This window comes from Bos indicus, chromosome 7 (genome assembly GCF_029378745.1).
Source record: "Bos indicus isolate NIAB-ARS_2022 breed Sahiwal x Tharparkar chromosome 7, NIAB-ARS_B.indTharparkar_mat_pri_1.0, whole genome shotgun sequence".
NCBI classification, from domain to species: domain Eukaryota; kingdom Metazoa; phylum Chordata; class Mammalia; order Artiodactyla; family Bovidae; genus Bos; species Bos indicus.
This window is the reverse complement of record NC_091766.1, coordinates 42,805,361-42,824,509: the sequence shown is the minus strand read 5'-3', so window position 1 is coordinate 42,824,509 and position 19,149 is coordinate 42,805,361. Positions and strand designations below refer to the sequence as shown.

Genomic DNA, 19,149 nt, shown 5'->3' with positions numbered 1-19,149 from the left:
GCACTGAAAGGTTACTCACCTGTCATGCCCACAGAGGGTAGAGCTGTATGTGAGCCCAGTTGCCTATGAGGGTTAAGGATTTAACTGGTACAAAGCAGAGATTGTAGCTTCAGGCCCTTGGGTTGGATTTGGCCACAGTGTACTAAAAGATCATCATTTCCCTGCCAAGGATTAAAAATGGAGATGTTTAGAAATGGACGGATAGATCTAGGGAAAAATATACAAATGTCCATGGAACCTAGGAAAAGATGCTCAACCTTGCTCAAAATAAGAGAAATGGAAATTAAAGTCCCCCTGGATGCCATTTTTCACCTATCAGGTCAGCACGAGTCCAACAGTCTGATAACACACCATGGGTGAGGCCTTGAAGCTGGGCAGAGGCAAACTGGGGAGGACCCAGTAGAATCCGCACAGAACACTGAGGGACCCCAGAAGAGACTCACTCAATGATACCAGTTTCACGAAATTGCAGCTTTTGAACCATTTAAATGCTTCACACATTCAAAACAAAATTAGAAAAGAACAGAAAGGAAACTCTAAAATAGAACACAAGCAAATGAATGACCCGACTGTGCCTCACTTGATAACATAATTACAGGGAGAGCAGAGTCTTATTGCTGTTACTTTTTAAATGTGGAGATTTAACATAAACATCGGGGTTTCTGCCTTCTCTTGAAACTGGGAAGCTCTGGTCCCTGGGCCACCTTCCTGCCTGGTAGACTAGCAGGCCTGGCTGTGTGTGTGTGTAGGGGGCTCTGGTAGACCTCTGCGCCTCTCACAGCCCCAAAGCTGGGCTCTCATGGGGTTTTTCACTCCTGACCTTGCTGCGCTAAAGGGCAGGCTTCCTGGAGGGACACAGGTGTGGGCGGGGCGCCCCTCTTGGACCTCTCCCCAGAGCTTCCCCGCGTGACCTTGTGCTCCTCTGAACTCACACCCTTCTGACTCCCCAATCCCAGCCCAGCCCGGGGATGGCTATGTGCAGGCGGACGCCCGGGGCCCCCGAGACTACGAGGACCATCTGTATGTCAACACGCAGGGTCTGGACGGCCCTGAGTCCCTGCAGCCCGAGGACAGTCCCAAGAAGGATCTGTTCGACATGCGTAAGTGGGGGCAGGCCGGCTTGTGGGGTGGGGCCACGCCCGAGCAACCTGTGGTCTGGTGGGGGATGGGCTGTGTACTATGCTTCCCTTGGGACTCCCTCCTCTGTGAGACCTTACGGTTTCCTGAGGGTAACCCAGATTCCCCTCCATGGGGTCCCCAGTTTGACAGGAGGGGCTAGTTCGTATCCTGGAAGAATGTGATGGGGAAGCCGTGGGCTCTTCTCTATGGGACTCAGTCTGCAGGGTGGACGTGCCTAGCTCCCTGTTTCTGGGTCTCAGTCTGATGAGTGAGTTTAAGCTCCCTCTTCATGTGATCCATGATCCGAGAGAGGAGGCTCAAGCCCCTTCTGGCTTGTTGCCAGAAATCCCGCCTGAAAAGGGAGGCCTGATCCACATCTAGCAGATGGTGAAGCCCCTCCCCCAGCCTGAGGGAGGGCTTGATCGGATGGAGGAGGTTTGTGTCCAGAACACCCTCCTTCTTTCCCACAACATCAAACTCCATCCTTTTGCATGAGCACTTTGGACGTGTTGGCTCCGTGCTGGCCCAGGCAGGGTCGTCTCCTACTCCCAGCACACCTCCCCAGGTGAGGTCTTTGAGGAACTCCCAAGCCAGCCGGAAATCCCTTCTTTCACAAAGTTTGCAAAGCTCCGCTCCCCCACCGCCTGATGACATGCTAGGCAGTGACATGAACCCCTGCTGTGGCCCCACTGGCTCCTCAGAGAAGTCTCAGATGGGAAAGGAGGTGTACCAGGTGTGAGCTCCTGAGGCAGGCTGTCCGCTTGGGCGCCCAGCCAGGTGGTCCAGCAACCCTAGTACGAAAAGGGATGCTTGTTGCCAGGCTCCCATTAGAAGTCCTGGGGCTGCCTCAGATTTGCCCTCCTTGGGTCATGGTCTCACCTCCCCCAGCCAATCACTAGGCTAGGAGTGTGAGAGGCGTATGCTGATTGGCCAGGACTAGTCACATGTCTTAGGAGCTGGAGGCTGGGTCAACATCGCTGGAGAAGTTAGGGAGGAGGGATTCCCAAGGGACCAGAAGTGAAGAAAGGCGGGTTGCAAAGCAAGCGCAGACACACCAGGGCAGGGATCAGGGCTGTCACTGCGCACTCCAGGGTGTCTGAGCTACGTGGTACCGTCTCAGGGAGGGCGACACTGGTGCCTGCTGGGATCCATAGGGAACTTGTACAAACCATCAGGAGCTTTTCCATTAGAGTTTGGAAAAGAAAGGGACACCTGTTGCCTACCAAAGAGGTGGCACGTGTAGTGGAGGTCCTGGCCAGTGCAGTCAGAACGAGATGATGAAACAAGAGGCATAATAAACATTGGGAAGGAAGCCAGTGTAACAAGACAAGAAAAAAGAAATAGGTGTGCACATTGGAAAAAAAAGAAATATCTTTGGATATGCTTAGAAAATCCAAGAGAATATACTGAGTTACTAACAGGACCAGTAAGGGGTGAAGGAGCAGGTCCCCGTAGCCCAGGCCCCTCCCGCCTACACTGTCCCCACCCCCGCCCCGCCCCCCCGCCCCCCCCCGCCCCCGCAGGACCCTTCGAGGATGCCCTGAGGCTGCATGAGTGCTCTGTGGCGGCTGGCTCGGTGGCAGCCCCCCTTCCCGTGGAGGATCAGTGGCCCAGTCCCCCGACCCGCCGGGCCCCCATCGCCCCCACGGAGGAGCAGCTGCGTCAGGAGCCCTGGTACCATGGCCAGATGAGCCGTCGGGCGGCGGAAAAACTGCTTCGGGCGGACGGGGACTTCCTCGTGCGGGACAGCGTCACCAATCCTGGGCAGTACGTCCTCACCGGCATGCACGGGGGGCAGCCCAAGCACCTGCTGCTGGTGGACCCTGAGGGCGTGGTAAGGTGGGCGCTGGGGGCGGGGTGGGGGCAGGTGCTGAGGATGCGGGGGAAAGAGTGCAGAGATAGACCCGCAGGGGCCTGGTGTGGGGCGGGGCTGGAGGCTGCGTGTGGTGGGGGTGGGGAGGGGACTTACCGGGGTGTCGCGTCTGCCAGAAGGGCCGGGCCTGTCTCCTCTGTCCAAGATCCAGGGCACCCACATTCTAAACACCCTTTAGGTTTAATAAAGCATTTTTCAGATTACAGAGCCCTTTATATTTACAGATCCTGTTTCCCTTTACTACATACTTCAAAATTACAAAGTATTTTCCAGTTTTAGAGGAATTTTAGCTTTCACAAAGGATTTCCCAGTCTATAAAGCATTTGGAGGGATTAGAGAACCTTTTCCAATCTCAAGGCCTTTCAGGGCTTACAAAGTACCATATTTCATCAACTGTAAGATGTACTTTTCCCCCACATTCTATCATCACTAATGCATCTTACAAACAGTGATGTCTTTGAGTGATAAATACAAGGCTGACTCACTGGAAAAGATCCTGATGCTGGGAAAGATTGAGGACAAGAGGAGGAAGGGACGATAGAGGATGAGATGGTTGGATGGCATCACTGACTCAATGGACATAAGTTTGAGCTAGCTTTGGGAGATAGTAAAGGACAGGAGTGCTGCAGTCCATGGGGTCACAAAGAGTCTGACACTACTTAGAGACTGAACAACAGCAACAATTTATGTCATCTAGCTGAATCCTCCGCACCACCCTGGGGGCTGTGTGTGCTCTGTGCCCTGAACAGGGCACACTCCAGTGGCTACTGTGCAGCCTGGCCCAGGTGGGACCACGGCTCCAGGCCCCAGGTGGCTCCAGGCTCCAGTGTTCTGTCAGTTCCCTTCTCCACCTCCTCCTTCATACCTAATCACACTGCTCACTGCTGTGTCCCCTGTCTGAAGTGGCGTTAGCCTCCCAGGGGGGTCTGTGTTGCATCCGGGTCTGCTGAGATTTTCTCAGCATTCTAAGATGCAGGTGGTGTTTAGATTTGGTGGTTCTGAGTTTTGGATCTGTGTCCACAAGATTTCTGAGGTGTGTTTGTTTCCTAGGGCTGCCTTCCCAGTGACCACCAGCAGCTGGGCAGCTTCAAACTACAGAGATTTGTTCTGTCCCAGTTCTGGAGGCTGGACTTCTGACATCCAGGTGCTGGCTGGGCTGGTTCCTTTTGTGGCTCTGAGGAAGGATCTGGTTCAGGGCCCCCCACCAGCTTCTCCTCGTTGCTGGAAATTCTTGTTCTCTGGCTTGTGGACTCATCACCCCAGTGCCTTTGGCTTCTCAGGGCTTCTCTTGGCTTCTCTCTGTGTCTCTGTGTTGTCCCAGTCCTTCTTTTCTTATAAGGACATAGGTCACTGGATTTGAGGTCACCTGAGTAATTCAAGATGAACTCATCCTTTTTTACTCTTTTTCTAAAATTAATTTTTAACTGAAGTATAGTGGATTTACAATGTTCTGTTAATTTCTGCTGACCAGAAAAGTGACTCTGCTGCTGCTAAGTCGCTTCAGTCGTGTCCGACTCTGTGCGACCCCAGAGATGGCAGCCCACCTGTCTCTGGGATTCTCCAGGCAAGAACACTGGAGTGGGTTGCCATTTCCTTCTGCAATGCATGAAAGTGAAAAGTGAAAGTGAAGTCGAGCAGTCGTGTCCGACTCTTAGTGACCCCATGGACTGCAGCCTACCAGGCTCCTCCATCCATGGGATTTTCCAAGCAGGAGTACTGGAGTGGGGTGCCACTGCCTTCTCCAGAAAAGTGACTCAGTTATACACATATATGCATTTTTTCTTTCCAGAATTTCTTTTCTTTCTTTTTCACCGCTCTGGGTCTGCACTGTGTGTGCAGGCTTTCTCTCTCTAGTTGTGGCGAGTAGGCCTCTCCTTGTGGTGGCTTCTCTTGTTGTGGAGCATGGAGTCTAGGGTGTCTGGGCTTCAGTAGTTGTGGGACACAGCCTTAGATGTTCTGCAGCATATGGGATCTTAGTTCCTGGACCAGGGATTGAACCCATGTCTCCTGAATATTGGCAGACAGGTTCTTAGCCAGGGAAGTTTCCATATATACATTTTTAAAAATATTCTTTTCCATTATGGTTTATCCTAGGACATTGAGTACAGTTGCCTGTGCTCTATCTACAGTAGAACCTTGTTTATCCATCCTGTATATGATAGTTTGCATCTGCTAATGCCAGACTCCCAATCTGTGTCTCCCCCAACCTGATCCCCCTTGGCAACCACAAGTCTGTGCTATACATCTGTAACTCTGTTTCTGCTTTGTAAATAAGTTCCTTTGTGTCATATTTTGATTTCACATATAAATGACATGTGGTATTTGTCTCATTCCACGTAGTGTGATGATCCATGTTTCCACAATTGGCACTATTTCATTCTTTATCATGATTGAGTAGTATTCCATTTGTATATATATACCACATTTTCTTTATCCTTCAGGATGAACTCATCTTAATCATATCTGCATAGAGGCTTTTCCCAAATAAGGGCCCTTTCACAGGTTTTGGGGGTTAAGATGTGGACATATCTTTTTTTGGTGAGGGGGAACCATTCAATCCACTATAGGAAGCCACGGCCCCTGGGTGCTGGAGCTTTGAAGCACGTGTCTACCTGTAGTTCTGTGGCTGCAGTCTTTGACCCAGTGGTTTTCAGACTTGTGCATGAGCTACAGGAGGCATTGTGAAAACTCAGTGCCCTGTCAGCAGGTCTAGGGTGGCCCAAGAGTTTGCCTCTCCGACCGGCTCTCCCAGTGGTGCTGATGCTGTGGCCTCTGGCCCCGCAGGTGCGGACGAAGGACGTGCTCTTTGAGAGCATCAGCCACCTGATCGACTACCACCTGCAGAATGGGCAGCCCATTGTAGCCGCTGAGAGTGAGCTGCACTTGCGAGGCGTCGTCAAGCGGGAGCCCTGAGCCAGGTGCGTCTGGCCCCAATGTGCCAGATTTTTCGCATCTTGAAAAATTGACATGGGTGCACATGCTGCACACTTCACCCATTTACAGGGCACAACTCAGTGGGTCTCTTCACAGAACTGTGCCCCCTTCCCCATCTAATTCCAGAACACTCCATCACCCCCAAAGGAAACCCTGTCCCCATCAGCACTCACTTCCTGAATTCTTATGGCAACTCTGTGTTTAACTGGTGGTAAAAATCCCTCAGAGAGGCAGTGTTTGGCCACCTGGGAGGTGGGCCCAGTAGGGCTGGGTCCAGCAGGGCTGGCATTTGAGGCAAGGCAGGTGGGTGAGAAGGTCCACCTGGGTCATCAGTTCTGGAGCCTCAGACGTCTTGAGTGGGGGAGGGACAGACAGGTCCCATGGTTCTAGGGCCTCTGGTGGGGGGTCTGGGGTGAGATGGGAGCCTGTCTAGGCTGGGAAGAGGCAGCTGAACTGCAGAGGGGTCGAGGTACCAGGGCAGTCTGTGGGAGGAGGCAGAGGCAGGCTCTGGAGCGGGGGTAGGGGGCAGGAAGCTGGGAGCTGGGGGCTCAGCTCGTGGAGGGAAACAGGCCGTGGAATTTCCCCAAAGGCTGAGAGGCCTTCTGGGCCAGGTTGGGCTGCTCTCTCGTCCCCATGACAACAGTCTCTTCCTGCCTCCTCCCTCTGTTAGCGCTGGCCTGCTCCCTGCCCCCAGCCAGGCCCAGCTGTAGGCAGAGACAGGGTTCCCAGCCTGGGGAAGGGCTCCAGGGATGGAGGTGGTCCTGCGGATCACCTGAAATGATGCAGTGCCATGGACTGTGTATGTGCACGTGCCAGGGTCTGACCTGTTTGCCTTCTACACCCTGAGTTGTTTGTGACCCGAGAAATAACACCGATGGCAGTAATAATCACTGCCTATGCAGAAGTTGCTGTGTCCTGGCCCTATGCTCAGACCCTCCCACATCTGTACTAACTCCCACGCAACTCCCAACAGGCACTGTTAACAATGTTCTCATTTTGTGGAAGAAGCAGTGGCACAGAGAGGTTACCGGGCAAGACCATGGAGGAGCTGGGACTTGAACCCTGGCCCTCCACCTGAGGCTTGTCACTGGGTCACTTTGCTACCTTGTAACTGAGGTCTGTGACACCTGAATCCAGGTCTCCTGTTGCTGTCTCTGCTGACCCTTGACCTCTGCTTCACTTTCTTCCCCAGGTGATGGTTCTCAGCCTATGGCTTCTGTCCCTGCTCCCCAGATGCTCCTGTTGTGGCCTTAGGGGCCCCTCAGCCTTTCTCTGGACCCTGGTCAGGCCGGAACCGCCGCTGTCTCTCCTTCTTCACCTGGGTCTCAGGAGTCTTCCTTCTCTAGCTGGTCCTGGGGCTGGGATGGGTTACCCTGGCCAGGACACGGGGTGCATGACCCCTCTCTCTCACCCCTGCCTGCTGCCACCTTCACCTGGAGTGAAGATGTATGTACCAAAGACAGAACCTTTTCTCGCCTTTAAAGAAAATATATCGAAAAGCAGCCATCCGCCTTGGAGCCTGGCCCAGGTCCCCGATGAGGCCAGGGGGCACCATTTTCCTTCCTGGAGGGTCATCAGCTCACCTCCTGGGGAATGAAGGCTCCCAGCTCCCTGGCATGCAGACGGGCTCCCGTCTCCGCTGGGCTCAGATCTTCCACCCGAAAAATCGGAGCATAGTTGTCTTTTGAGGGTAGAATTGAAGCGCTGTGGGTCCTCAGGCCGGGGCAGATGAGGGTGTTGAAGTGGGTGAAAGCCTTGGGCTGATGGGGTCATCTGTCAGCTCCATGACCACTGACCCGGGAGGGGGTTGTTGTGAGGCCCCTCCCTCCCAGCTGTCAGCCTGGACTGGATGCTTGGAATCTGTTTGTAATTAAACGTGGGAATGACCATGTGGTGCGTGAAACCTCCTGTGATCTACAAGGCCTCTCGGGGTGGGGACCCTCTCTGGGTAGATGTCATCTTGGGGCGGGGGTCCTCTAGAGGCAGGGGTCCTCTTGGGGCTGGGGTCCTCTCGGGGTAGGGGTCCTCTCTGTGTGGGTGTCATCTCAGAGCAGGGGTCCTCTTAGGGTTGGGGTCCTCTTGGGGTGGGGGCCCTTTTGGGGTCAGGGTCTCCTCAGGGTGGGGACCCTCCCTGGGTGGGTGTCATCTCATGGTGGGGGCCCTCTTGAGGTGGGGGTCCTCTTGGGGTGGGGGTCCTCTAGAAGTGGGGGTCTGGGGTCCAGGGAAGCCAGGGCAGCACCAGATTTGGCCCCCCAGGGCTGGGGAGGAGAGAGCCAGGCCCTGGTGTGCCCCTGCTATGGGGAGAGAGTTGGGGGCAGAGTCCCCTGACATTTTGGGACCCTCGATTTTATCCCAAGAGAAAGCACACACCAACTTCTCTGTTAAATATCCACCCCTCTCTTTGGAAACACCTGAATTTATCTCCCGAATGCTACAAACCTGTGGACTCGAGATACTCCAGGTATCTGGCAAAACACTGCTTGTTTTCTTCTCCAAATTGTTCCTGACTTGTCCTGAAGGATGGTCTGGCTTCTCAGTCTCCCAATGGTTCTCATCCTCATTTCTTGAGAAGCACCCAGTTCTCACTCTAGCCCCTTTATCCACCTGAAAGCACCTACTTCTACCACATGCCCAGCTTCCTGCGCTCACTCCGACTCTCTGCTCCTGACCTTTCCTCACATGATGTCTCCTGTCCAGGGAGACCCCCATCTCTCCCCAGGACCCTCCTCACAACCCTCCCACAAACATGGAACCTTCCCTCCCAAGGGGGTACCAGTCTCACCACTGGTTGGTGTTACATCTCTGCCCAGGTTCTGGGGAGGGGCTTTGCTTTCTTTGCTGTCAGCAGGCCCTGCTCCAGGCCTGGGGGGATCTGGTAAGGGTGTGGGGAAGTAAAAGTCACTCTGATCTGCCTGTAAGTAGGGTGGAAGCGATCCTAAGGCAGAGCAAGATAGGGGACTCTGATGCCCTGTTTCTTACTTCAGAGATCTGGAGACAGAGCTACCAGTCTATCTGTCCATCCATCCACTCACCCATCCATCCGTTCATCCTCCCATTCATCCATCCATCCATCCATCCATCATTCACACTCCCATTCATCCATCCATCCACCCATCATCCATTCATTCACTCTTCCATTCATCCATCATCCATTCACTCTCCCATTCATTCATCCATCATCCATTTTTCCATCCATCCATTCACCCTCCCATCCATCCATCCATCCATCCATCATCCATTCACCCATCCATCATCCATCTACTCATTCATCCGTCTATCCATCTGTTCACTCACCCACTTTTCCATCCATCGTTTATCAGTCCGTCCACCTAACCATCACATCCATCCCTCTAACCGCCCATTCATCATTCATTCCACTGATTGGTCCATGCACCCACACCCCCATCCTCTTATCTTTTAATCTTCCTTCATGACTTCCTCTTATTGACCAAGACCCCTGGTGGATATCCCCTGGTGGATAATGGAGATGCAACATTACCAAGATAGACCCACTCTTGTGGAGTTTGCCAAAACCCATTCATCAGCAGGTCACCACTAAGTGTATGATGACAGCTGTGGGAAGGAATGCACCTCGGAACTTGGGGGTCCCTAGAAATCCAAGTGGGTTTTTTTGTGGGGTTTCTGGAGGATGAGCAGGGAGGCCCAGAATGGGAGGAGAGATCTGGGCCGAAGGCATGGCGTGTCAAAGGCCCCAGGTGTGTGGAATACAGCTTTTTTGAGGGACAGAAGGATGGCCAGAGGTTGGAAGGGAGGTCAGACGGCAGTGGAGTCGGGGACACAGCTGGGTGCAGCCTGGTGCCAGGGAGAGCTGCCTGGGGCCTTTTAAGCAGAGGTGGTAAGAGTCCCAAGTAGGAGTTGTGCTATGGGGACAAGATGGGGCCAAGAGACGGCTGGGAGAAGGCACTGGGTGGGGGGTGGGGGCTACTGAATAAACTCACTGCCTCCTCCCCAACCCAGCTGGGAGGACAGACCCTACCCCAGCGTGGCAAGGACATGTGGAGAGTGAAACCACAGTACCAGGTCAGCCTGTCAGCAGGACACCTGAGCCGGTCAGCTTGCTGTCCTGGGCCCCTGTGCTGGCGCGGACAGTGGAGGAAGGTGCCTCACTGTACTCGGCATTGCTCTTCCCACTGTAGCACTCACTCATCCTGGGCCACCACTTTCCTCCTGGGCTCCAGGCCCAGCAGGGGCGATGTACATGAATGGAATAACTTCTCAGAGTAACCGCGCTCCTCATGAAAGCTGAAGCTGGGGTTCCGTGAGCTCTGTCTGGCTGTGATGTGGGGCAGGCAGGGCAGGCTTCCTGGAGGTGGCAGTGAGGTGATGCATTCATTGGTACCTGCCTACTTTGTCAGCCTATGTGGCCACACCAGCGCTGCCCCTAGAACAAACGGTAGCGGGCTGGATGTTTGTTAGGTGAGCAAAGTTGAGAAAAGCCTCTTGAGGGAGCCTCACTTCCCCCATCTGGACAATGGGACTCTGAGCCCCACCTCACTCCAAGGTCAGATGGAAGAGCTGGAGGGGCTCCACCCAACTCAAGCTCAGCCTGCCCCTGTCCCCCTCGTGCTGTTGAACCAGTGGCCACTCCAGACCAACCCTCATCCAGCTCCAGCGATGATGATCGGGACGTGTCTGGAACATGGGTGGCTCCTGGGATATCAAAATTTAATAAGGTCCAGGCATTCCCTGCTGTGTGTCGGTCCTGATAGGTTATCTTGCTGGACTGGGAACTGGTCAGTTGGCCTTGTGTTGCAGAGGGGAAACTGAGACTGGGAGCGAGGAAGCTGTGAGCAAGCAGGGGGGCTGGGGCTGGCAGATCACAGGGTGGCCTGTGGGATCCTGAGGGATGCCCGTGGTTTTGGGGCTGGCATGCCTGGGTCTCCTGGTCTTGCCCTTGACAGTTTCCCCACCTGCGAAATGCATGGGGGACTATCCTCTCATCCCAGGGGACTATCCTCTCATCCCAAATCACATTTTTCCTGTTACATTTTGTCACGGGAACCATCAAGCCTACAGTTACTATTTACCTGTGTATTTCTGTACTGGTGTCCTCTTGTCCTCCTCCTTCCCCCTGGGACACATCACAAAGTTGACAGCTGCATCCAAGCCACAGCACTCTCCCCAGCGTCCAGTAGGTGCTTAACAAACCTCTCTCCATGAAATAAAGGAGGAGCACCCTGGCCGGCTCCTTGGATGGCTGCACTGAGAGGACCGAGCGTCAGAGGCTAGTTCCGTATTTCTAGAAGGACAGCTTCACCTTCTTCATCTGCAAACTGGAGACGGTCATGGACATATCCACTGGTGCTTGTGACAGTGAGTTGGGGCGAGAATGTTAAGAGCCTGGCACTGAGAAAGTGCCCAGTAATAAATTCAACTGCGGTTATTATTACTGCTATTCTTTTACTCGTCATCGTAAGTCTGGAAAGATGCTCACCAGGGAAAAGGCCCGCAGACGACCTGCGGCAGGAGCCTGGGGTTTCCAGGGGCGCCAGCCAAACGACCACCTGCCTCTCTCCCCGCTCAGTCCCCCGAGTCGCGGCGAGGCTCCCCTGTGTGGAGCCGCGGGGGGCGGGGGGCGCTGCGCAGACGGCGCAGACGGTCCCCGGGCGGGCGAGGCGGGGGCGGAAGGCGGCCGTACTAGGAGGAATACGGCGGCGCGGCGGCCAGCTGGGCGGTTTCCCGCCGGTGAATGAGTCCGACTGCGCTGCCGCTGCCGCCGCCGCCCGACCGAGGCTGCGCCCGCGTCCCCGCGCTCCCAGCCCTCGCGCCGAGACCCCGGCGTGTCCGCGGGCCAGCCAGCTTCGGCCCCCGCCCCCGGGCAGGTGAGTTCGGGTCTCGCCACGCTCCGCGGGGGCTGCTAGGACCCCCTACGCGCACCCCAACCCCCGCCCCCGGCCGAGTCCCGCGGGGCGGGGGGGAGGGTGGAGAGGAGGGGAGGGGTCGGCTCGCCGCGCCTTCAGCCCCCAGACTCACCTCCTCTCCCTTCCCCCACCCCGGATACCCGGACCCTCAACCTGGGAGAAGCCACAGGTGGGTGGGAGCTTGAGGGGGGGCGGAGCTGGGACACCCAGGGGTGTCTTCTTTGTGCACTAAGAGCGGACCCCTTTAGAAAGCGCTTTTGAGATCCTCAATACAGGGGTCGGGGCAAGAGTGGAGCCGCTGTCCCCTGGGGGCTTCCCTGGAGACAGCGCCGCCCCCACCTCCCAGGCCCGGCTTCGGTGCTTGGAAGTTAAGCGCGATTCCTTCCGGGAGGGTAGACGAGGGGCGAGCCCACCCCGCCCCCGTGCTGGGCCGCAGCGCCTCGTCACCTCGCTGGCCCCCACAGGGCTCCCTAGGCAGGTGCCGCAAGCCCTGCTTCCAGCCCCCGGGTGCCGGGGGGCCTGCCGCTCCCGACCCCCGCTTCTCTTCCCAGGCTTCGCAGATCCCTTCTGGCTCCTGACTGCGCCCCAATGAAGAAAACCAACATGTGGTTCTTGGAGAGGTTTCGGGGATCGGGGGAGAATGGAGCTGCGGGGGGCGAGGGTGGGGACAAGGCCGCCAAGGGGCCCCTGTACAGCAACGTGCTCACGCCAGACAAGATCCCGGACTTCTTCATACCCCCCAAGCTGCCCGCCGGCCCCGCCGAGCCCGAAGCGCAGGCCGAGCTGGGGCCCTCGACCTCGGAGCAGAACCTGGCCTCCGCCGCGCCCCGCCGCGCCCCCCGGAGCCCCCGGCTGCCCGCCAAGCTGGCCGCCGAGAGCAAGAGCCTACTGAAGGCGGCCACCCGGCACGTGATCCAGATCGAGAGTGCGGAGGACTGGCCGGCCGAGGAGACTGCCACCAACGCCGACCCCCAGGCCCAGGGGGCGATGTCGCTGCCCTCGGTGCCCAAGGCCCAGACGTCCTACGGCTTTGCCACGCTGGCCGAGAGCCCCCACACGCGGCGCAAGGAGTCCCTGTTCCACAGCGAGCACGGGGCTCTGGCCCAGGTGGGCTCCCCAGGCACCCGGCGCCGTCGGGGGGGCGTCAAGGCCAACGGGGGGGACGGGGGGCCCAGGGAGGCCGGCGGCACCCTCATGAGTCCCGGCCGCTGCGTCAGCGGCGGGGAGAGCGACACGGGGTCCTCGGCCGAGTCCTCACCCTTCGGCTCCCCCCTGCTCTCGCGCTCCGTGTCGCTGCTCAAAGGCTTCGCCCAGGACAGCCAGGCCAAGGTGAGCCAGCTCAAGCACTCTGTGGGCCGCCATGGCTCCCTGTCGGCCGATGACAGCACGCCGGACACCAGCCCCGGGGCCCGGCGCCGCCTGCACCGCAGGGCCACCCCGGAGCCCGGCCCGGAGTCTGGTCCGGCTTCCCGCGCGGAGCACGCCGTGCGCATGGGCCCGCGGGGCAGCGTGCACCTGCTGGCCGAGTACGAGGCGGCCCAGGCCCGCCTGCGCGTGCGCCTGCTGGCAGCCGAGGGCCTTTATGACCGGATGTGCGACGCCCGCAGCATCAACTGCTGTGTGGGCCTGTGCCTCGTGCCGGGCAAGCTGCAAAAGCAGCGCAGCACCATCGTCAAGAACAGCCGCCACCCAGTGTTCAACGAGGACTTCTTCTTCGATGGCCTGGGTCCGGCCAGCGTGCGGAAGCTGGCTCTCAGGATCAAGGTGGTGAACAAGGGCAGCAGCCTCAAGCGGGACACGCTGCTCGGGGAAAAGGAGCTGCCCCTGACCTCCCTGCTGCCCTTCTTGTAGAGACCCCCTGCCTCCCTCGGGCCGCGGAGACCCCGCTCCCTCCCGGGTCCTGCAGGGGAGGCCACGGCCACGCCCCCTTCCGGACCCTGCAAGTGAGCCCTGTTGCTGCGGCCCCTTTTGGGGGTGTCCTGAGTCATGTTCTTTTCCAGGGGTTACTTGAGAGAGGGCTGCTGGGGAAAAGAAAGGGCCAGCTTGCCGGGCTGAGTCCCTCTATACCCCAAGTTTCATGCCCCCACCGCAGCCAGTCACTGATTCTGGAGTTCTGGAACCTGGGCTGGGAAGTAGCAGAGGCTGACCACAGACCCAGAGACTGCGGGTCCTGAGGACCAGGCAGGTCTTCTCTGCCGCACGAGTGTCCTCCTGCCCCAGGCCCGACGGACGCCCCCTAGAGAGGGGTGCCAGGCAGTGTGGGGCCCCATGGGGCTGTGGGAGGACCCCCTCCTGCCTTAGGCTGTCTCTGGGCAGCCCTCAGTCCTCCCAGGCTCCGGAGGTGAGAGCCGGTCAGAGGATGCCACCCGGTCTGAGAGCCACTTCCGGGCAAAGACAGGCAGCTGAGGAGGAAGTCCCAGAAGAAGAGGAGAATGATGGCTCTGCCCCTCAAGTGGGACAGCCCTCCATCACCTTCTCTTATCCGGCCCTGCAGCCCTGCTGGACGTCCAGAGCCTTCAACCTCTGGAAGGCTAGCTCAGATCGTGCCCAGAGAGCAGCACCAGCTGGTGGCCCCTACTCCTTTCTGTCTTCGACCCCTCCTGAGCATGGTCCTCAGCAGCCCAGGAAGTGCTGTTTAGGAACAGACGGCTTCCGCTTTTACTCCACTGGTGTACATAGGTTCTGGCTAGGGTGGGTGGGACAAGGGGCAGCTGGGGAGACCTTGCTTGTGGCTTTTCATGCTGCTAACACAGCTGCATGGGCTTAACTGTCCTGTCAGTATGTGTATCCTCAACTGATTTTTGTGGCTCAGCCAAACAGAAATGACACACTCTTAAACAGGGCCTCCTGGGCTGCCTGCTGGGTGACGATGGACCAGGCCGGTTTGTGGGGATCCTGGAGTCCCCCTCCCAGTCCAGAAGTTGTTCCCCCCCTCCAGCTCTGGGTTTCCAAATTACCCTGGGGGAGGGGTGAAGGAGCCGGGGCTGGAGGGGAAGCACACATTCCCTTCTGCACACCTGGTGAGACATACTCATGCCCTTGAGCCTGAGACTGAAGGCCCCTGGCGCTGGGGTCCCTAGCTGCGCACCCTCTGGCCTCTGTCCTCCGCCTGCCCCTCAGGCTTTCTGGTCCTGGGGACCACCCAGGCCAGGCCTGTGGGCAGAGAAGGTGGACAGAAAGCCCCGCATGGACTTAGATGCTCAGACTTGCCGCCCCCTTCTCTGACCCCAACCGCTCCCACCCCCTGCTTTATCCCTGGGGACCCTCATTTTCTAGGCCCCCGCACTGTTTGATATCTCTGTGTTTGAAGTTGACTGTGGGTACATCTTGAAGACATCCTCCCCCAAGTGTTTGTTTATAAATGCTGTTTTTAGTGCAATAAAGGTGTTTTGGGGATGTGGGGGTGGAACTCTGCTGGCTTTGGTGTTTAATAACAAGAGAGGAATTTTGCCTTGAATTCCAGGGAGGGTGGCAGAAACCTTCAAGATCCGTAAAGGCCTCCCCACCCTTTCATACCCAATGGGGCTCTCCTGCTCCTGGGGGCGGCACAGAAGCAGGACTGCAGCAGGGCAATGTTCCCAGGGACCCTCATGCCCTGTTATAAGGACACCTGCATGCAGGCAGCGCTCTCACCCCCTGAGGCCATGAACGTCCCCCTCACAGGTGCAGAGACTAGCCGTCTGGTTGCCCACCAGAGACAGTCTGGCCACACCCTCAGCCTAGACGTGAACCCGTACCCTCCCTGCAACCACAGGCAAGAGAGATGCCAGGGCTGCCCCTTCTGTGCTCTGTCCACTTGGGGACAGGGCAGCTAGGGAGGCTCCAAGCCATTCACGTCTGTGCCTTCCCACATCTTGTTCTCTCTGCCTGGAATGCCTCCTACCCCCACGCCCCACCCCCACTCACCTGCTTTCAGACTCTAGTTGACGTGGCACCTCCTCCAGGAAGCCTCTCTCTGCTGTGTTTCCCTTCCCATCTCAGCTCATAGGCCATTTGAGGTCCTGTCTGTCCCCAACTCCAGGGCCTGCAGATTTATCTCCCTGAAAGGCCATCTCCAGTCCCAGGGAACCTACTGACAGCATGTGGAAAGCTGTGGCCTGGCCTGGTCTCTGGACTCCTGCAAGGTTGCTGGAGAACCAGGGAGCTAACAGTGAAGGCCCTAGTGTCCCAGCCCTTCCCCCTGCTTTCCCTTGAAGAACCGCCAGCTTTTCCCACTTGTGTTGACCTCACCTTCCCCCACCCCCTTGGGAAGTGGTGTCCTTGACCTGGGAGGCGCAGCAGTGCTTGAGGACCCAGCAGTGCTTGCCCTGGGGGGCAGGCAGTGCTTGAGGACCAGAGCAGGTCTGCAGCCCAGGACTGCTCAGCCTTCAGGAGTGTCGGAGCTGTGGCTGGCATGGGTTGCATTTGCTCCATTTGACAGATGGGAAACTGAGGCCCAGGGCTTGGAAGCAGGCCAGCTGTGCCTTCATTGATTCATTTTGCAGGGCTGGGTGCTTCCTGCACAGCGACTGCTCTGGGGGTGAGGGGTGGGCAGCTGTGCCCAAGCAAGGACCACACTGGGTTTTTATGATGGGATGCCAGGGCTCAGGGAACCAGGACAGAGTCCTTTCATCATGCTGGGGACAGAGTTGGGAAGGACAGGGCGTCTGAGCCACAGACCAGAGGATACATAGTGTTAGTGAGGCTGCTCCAGAATGGGGCCCCAGCCCAGCCCTGGGGTGGCCCTGTGCTGCTCTGTGTCCTTGTCACCCCTTCCTCTTCAGAGCCTATACCAGCATCCATCCTGGCCCCCCTGCTCTGGTCATGGCACCCAGTTGGGACTGGGTGGCCCTACCAGGTAGAGTGGGTTACAGGGAAAACAGGCGCCTTGGAGCCTCCAATCCCTGGGCTGAGAGGGATATGTTGACTGCCTGTTGTATACTGCCAACAATGCAAACCTTGCAAAAGCCCTGCCAGGATGCCTCTCTCCCCATCACAGGGGAAGAAACCAGAACAGGGCAGGAGGAGGGGACACGACAGCCCCCAGGACTGAGTTGTGTCTCCCCCTACACTGGTCCCTGGCATAGATCTCCAGTATAGGGCGCTGTCTCCTGCCCTGATCCCCAGCCCTTTCCTCTTGTCTTATCCTGGTGGGGCCCAGAGCTTCAGGGCCTCACCATCACCAGGAGGCTTTGTGCAGGCTGGGGTCCTGAGCACCCCCACCTGCTGACAGCCCACCAGATGAGCTGCGCTCACCAGGCCTGGTTGGGTTCCAGGATGTGTTGCCAGGGCAACCGGGCACCGTCTTGCCTCTTCCCCACCAGCCACTTCATGGGTGGGCAGCTGGTGTGTGAGTGTGTGTGTCATGTATGCGTCCATGCACATAGCTATGGGCGCCCTGGGCACATGTGTAACTGTGTGCTGTTGCCTCTGTGCATACTGTGTGAATGTTAGTGTAGCCACGTGCACATGAGAGTGTAGCTGTGTGTGCACACGTGTCACAGCGTGGGCATAAACATGTGAGTGCGTATGTGTTAGCATGCATGTACTTGCACATCTGTGTGTACTGTGTGTGTTTGTCTCCATGTGTGCACCCTGTGCATGTGTGTAACTGTGTGAGTACAAGTGTTGTCGTGTAACATGTGTGGCTGTGCACATGTGTATTGTGTGTTCATGAGTGTGCACTGTGGCCACTGTGCCTCAGGCTGCCCCTAAAGATAAAACAAGATTCAAGAGGACCCCCATCTTCCCCACCTCTCTCCACGCTGGCTCCCCACTGGAAATGCCCTCTGCCACGTTCATTCCATCTTCCTTGAGGTCTCAAACCACTGTCTCTTCCCCAGGGCAGCCTCCACCACAATGAGGTCATTGTTGTTCAGTCGCTCAGTCATCTTCGACTCTTTGCGACCCCATGGACTGCAGCACACCAGGCTTCCCTGTCCTTCACCATCTCCCGGAGCTTGCTCGAATTCATGTCCATTGAGTCAGTGATGCCATCCATCCATCTCATCCTCTGTCATCTCCTTCTCCTCTTGCCTTCAATCTTTCTCAGCATCAGGGTCTTTTCTAATGAATCTGCTCTTCGTGTCAGGTGGCTAAAGTATTGGAGCTTCAGCATTATTCCTTCCAATGAATATTCAGGGTTGATATCCTTTAGGATTGACTGGTTTGATCTCTTTGAAGTCCAAGGGAATCTCAAGAGTTTTCTCAACACCACAGTTCAAAAGCATCAATTCTTCGGCATTCAGCCTTCTTTCGGTCCAACTCTCACTTCCATACATGACTACTGGGAAAACCATAGCTTAGATTAGATGGACTAATCAAAGTAGGATTGCCTACTTTGTAGGCAAAGTAATTTCTCTGCTTTTTAATAGGCTGTCTAGGTTTGTTATAGTTTTTCTTCCAAGGAGCAAGCATCTTTTAATTTCATGGAGCCCAAGAAAATAGTCTGTCACTGTTTCCATTGTTTTCCCATCTACTCACCATGAAATGATGGACCAGTGATAAGATGCCATTATCTGAGTTTTAAGTCAGCTTTTTCACTCTCCTCTTTTACCTTCATCAAAAGGGTCTTTAGTTCCTCTTTACTTTCTGCCATAAGGGTGGTGTCATCTGCATATCTGAGGTTATTGATATTTTTCCCAGTAATCTTGATTCCAGCTTGTGCTTCATCCAGTCTGGCATTTCCCATGATATACTCTGCATATAATTTAAGCAGAGTGACAACATACAGCCTTGATTTACTCCTTTCCCAATTTTGAACCAGCCCCTCCTTTGAATCAGACCCCCCCTTTAGTATTCCTTGTTAGTGTCATATACAACTTTGTGACATTGATTTGATCAGAATGGTCTGTTGTTTGCACCTGGAGCATCCCAGTGCTCAGTTCAGTTCAGTTCAGTCGCTCAGTCACGTCTGACTCTTTGTGACCCCATGGACTGCAGCACACCCGCTTCCCTGTCCACAACCAACTCAGACCAGGATGCAAATGAAGGTGCATCAACACTCTCTCCTTCCATCCTGGAAAGTCCAACACTTTCCTACTCTCAGGAGGGTGGTGGGCATCAGGGGCCATCACTGGCACCAGGCACCTGATCTGGTGCAGATCACAGAACCTTGCCCCTTTCTCAGAATGGAGCAAAGGAGGAGGAATCAAATGCGGGGCAACGTGGTGGGCACCTGGATCCAGCTATGCCTGAAGTCCATAACTGCACACCATTTCAGGTCAGAGGGCCAATAATGTCCCTTCTTTGCTTAAGCCACTTTTCTTTGTCATTTTCAGCCAAAGAATGCTGATACAGTCTCCAGCCCCAGGAAGGAGGCTCCCCGGGACCTGGGATGCCCCAATCTGATGTAGGAAAGAG

The 19,149-nt window shown here is 56.4% G+C and overlaps 2 protein-coding genes across 5 annotated transcripts in view; both read left to right on the top strand.

Moving 5' to 3' along the window:
- Positions 1 to 11,333, top strand: part of SHC2 (SHC adaptor protein 2) — a 33,888-nt gene extending 22,555 nt beyond the window's left edge. Inside the window, exons 10-13 of one of the 4 annotated variants that reach the window (XM_070793411.1) lie at positions 951 to 1,100; positions 2,643 to 2,953; positions 5,777 to 5,910; positions 11,115 to 11,333. In XM_070793411.1, coding sequence (XP_070649512.1) covers positions 951 to 1,100; positions 2,643 to 2,953; positions 5,777 to 5,905 — 590 coding nt within the window. In that variant the 3' untranslated portion in view covers positions 5,906 to 5,910; positions 11,115 to 11,333. The other 3 variants (XM_070793412.1, XM_070793410.1, XM_070793413.1) reach the window with 3 other exon arrangements.
- A 97-nt stretch (positions 11,334 to 11,430) lies between these two features.
- C2CD4C (C2 calcium dependent domain containing 4C) lies at positions 11,431 to 15,217 on the top strand. Its single transcript, XM_070793414.1, has 2 exons — positions 11,431 to 11,769; positions 12,360 to 15,217. The coding sequence occupies exon 2, from the start codon at positions 12,397 to 12,399 to the stop codon at positions 13,657 to 13,659; it is 1,263 nt and encodes a 420-aa protein (XP_070649515.1). The 5' UTR covers positions 11,431 to 11,769; positions 12,360 to 12,396; the 3' UTR covers positions 13,660 to 15,217.
- The last annotated feature ends 3,932 nt before the right edge of the window (positions 15,218 to 19,149 follow it).

Bases quoted from the DNA above. Each gene is read 5' to 3' on its own strand.
- C2CD4C (XM_070793414.1), top strand. From the start codon at position 12,397: ATGAAGAAAACCAACATGTGGTTCTTGGAGAGGTTTCGGGGATCGGGG.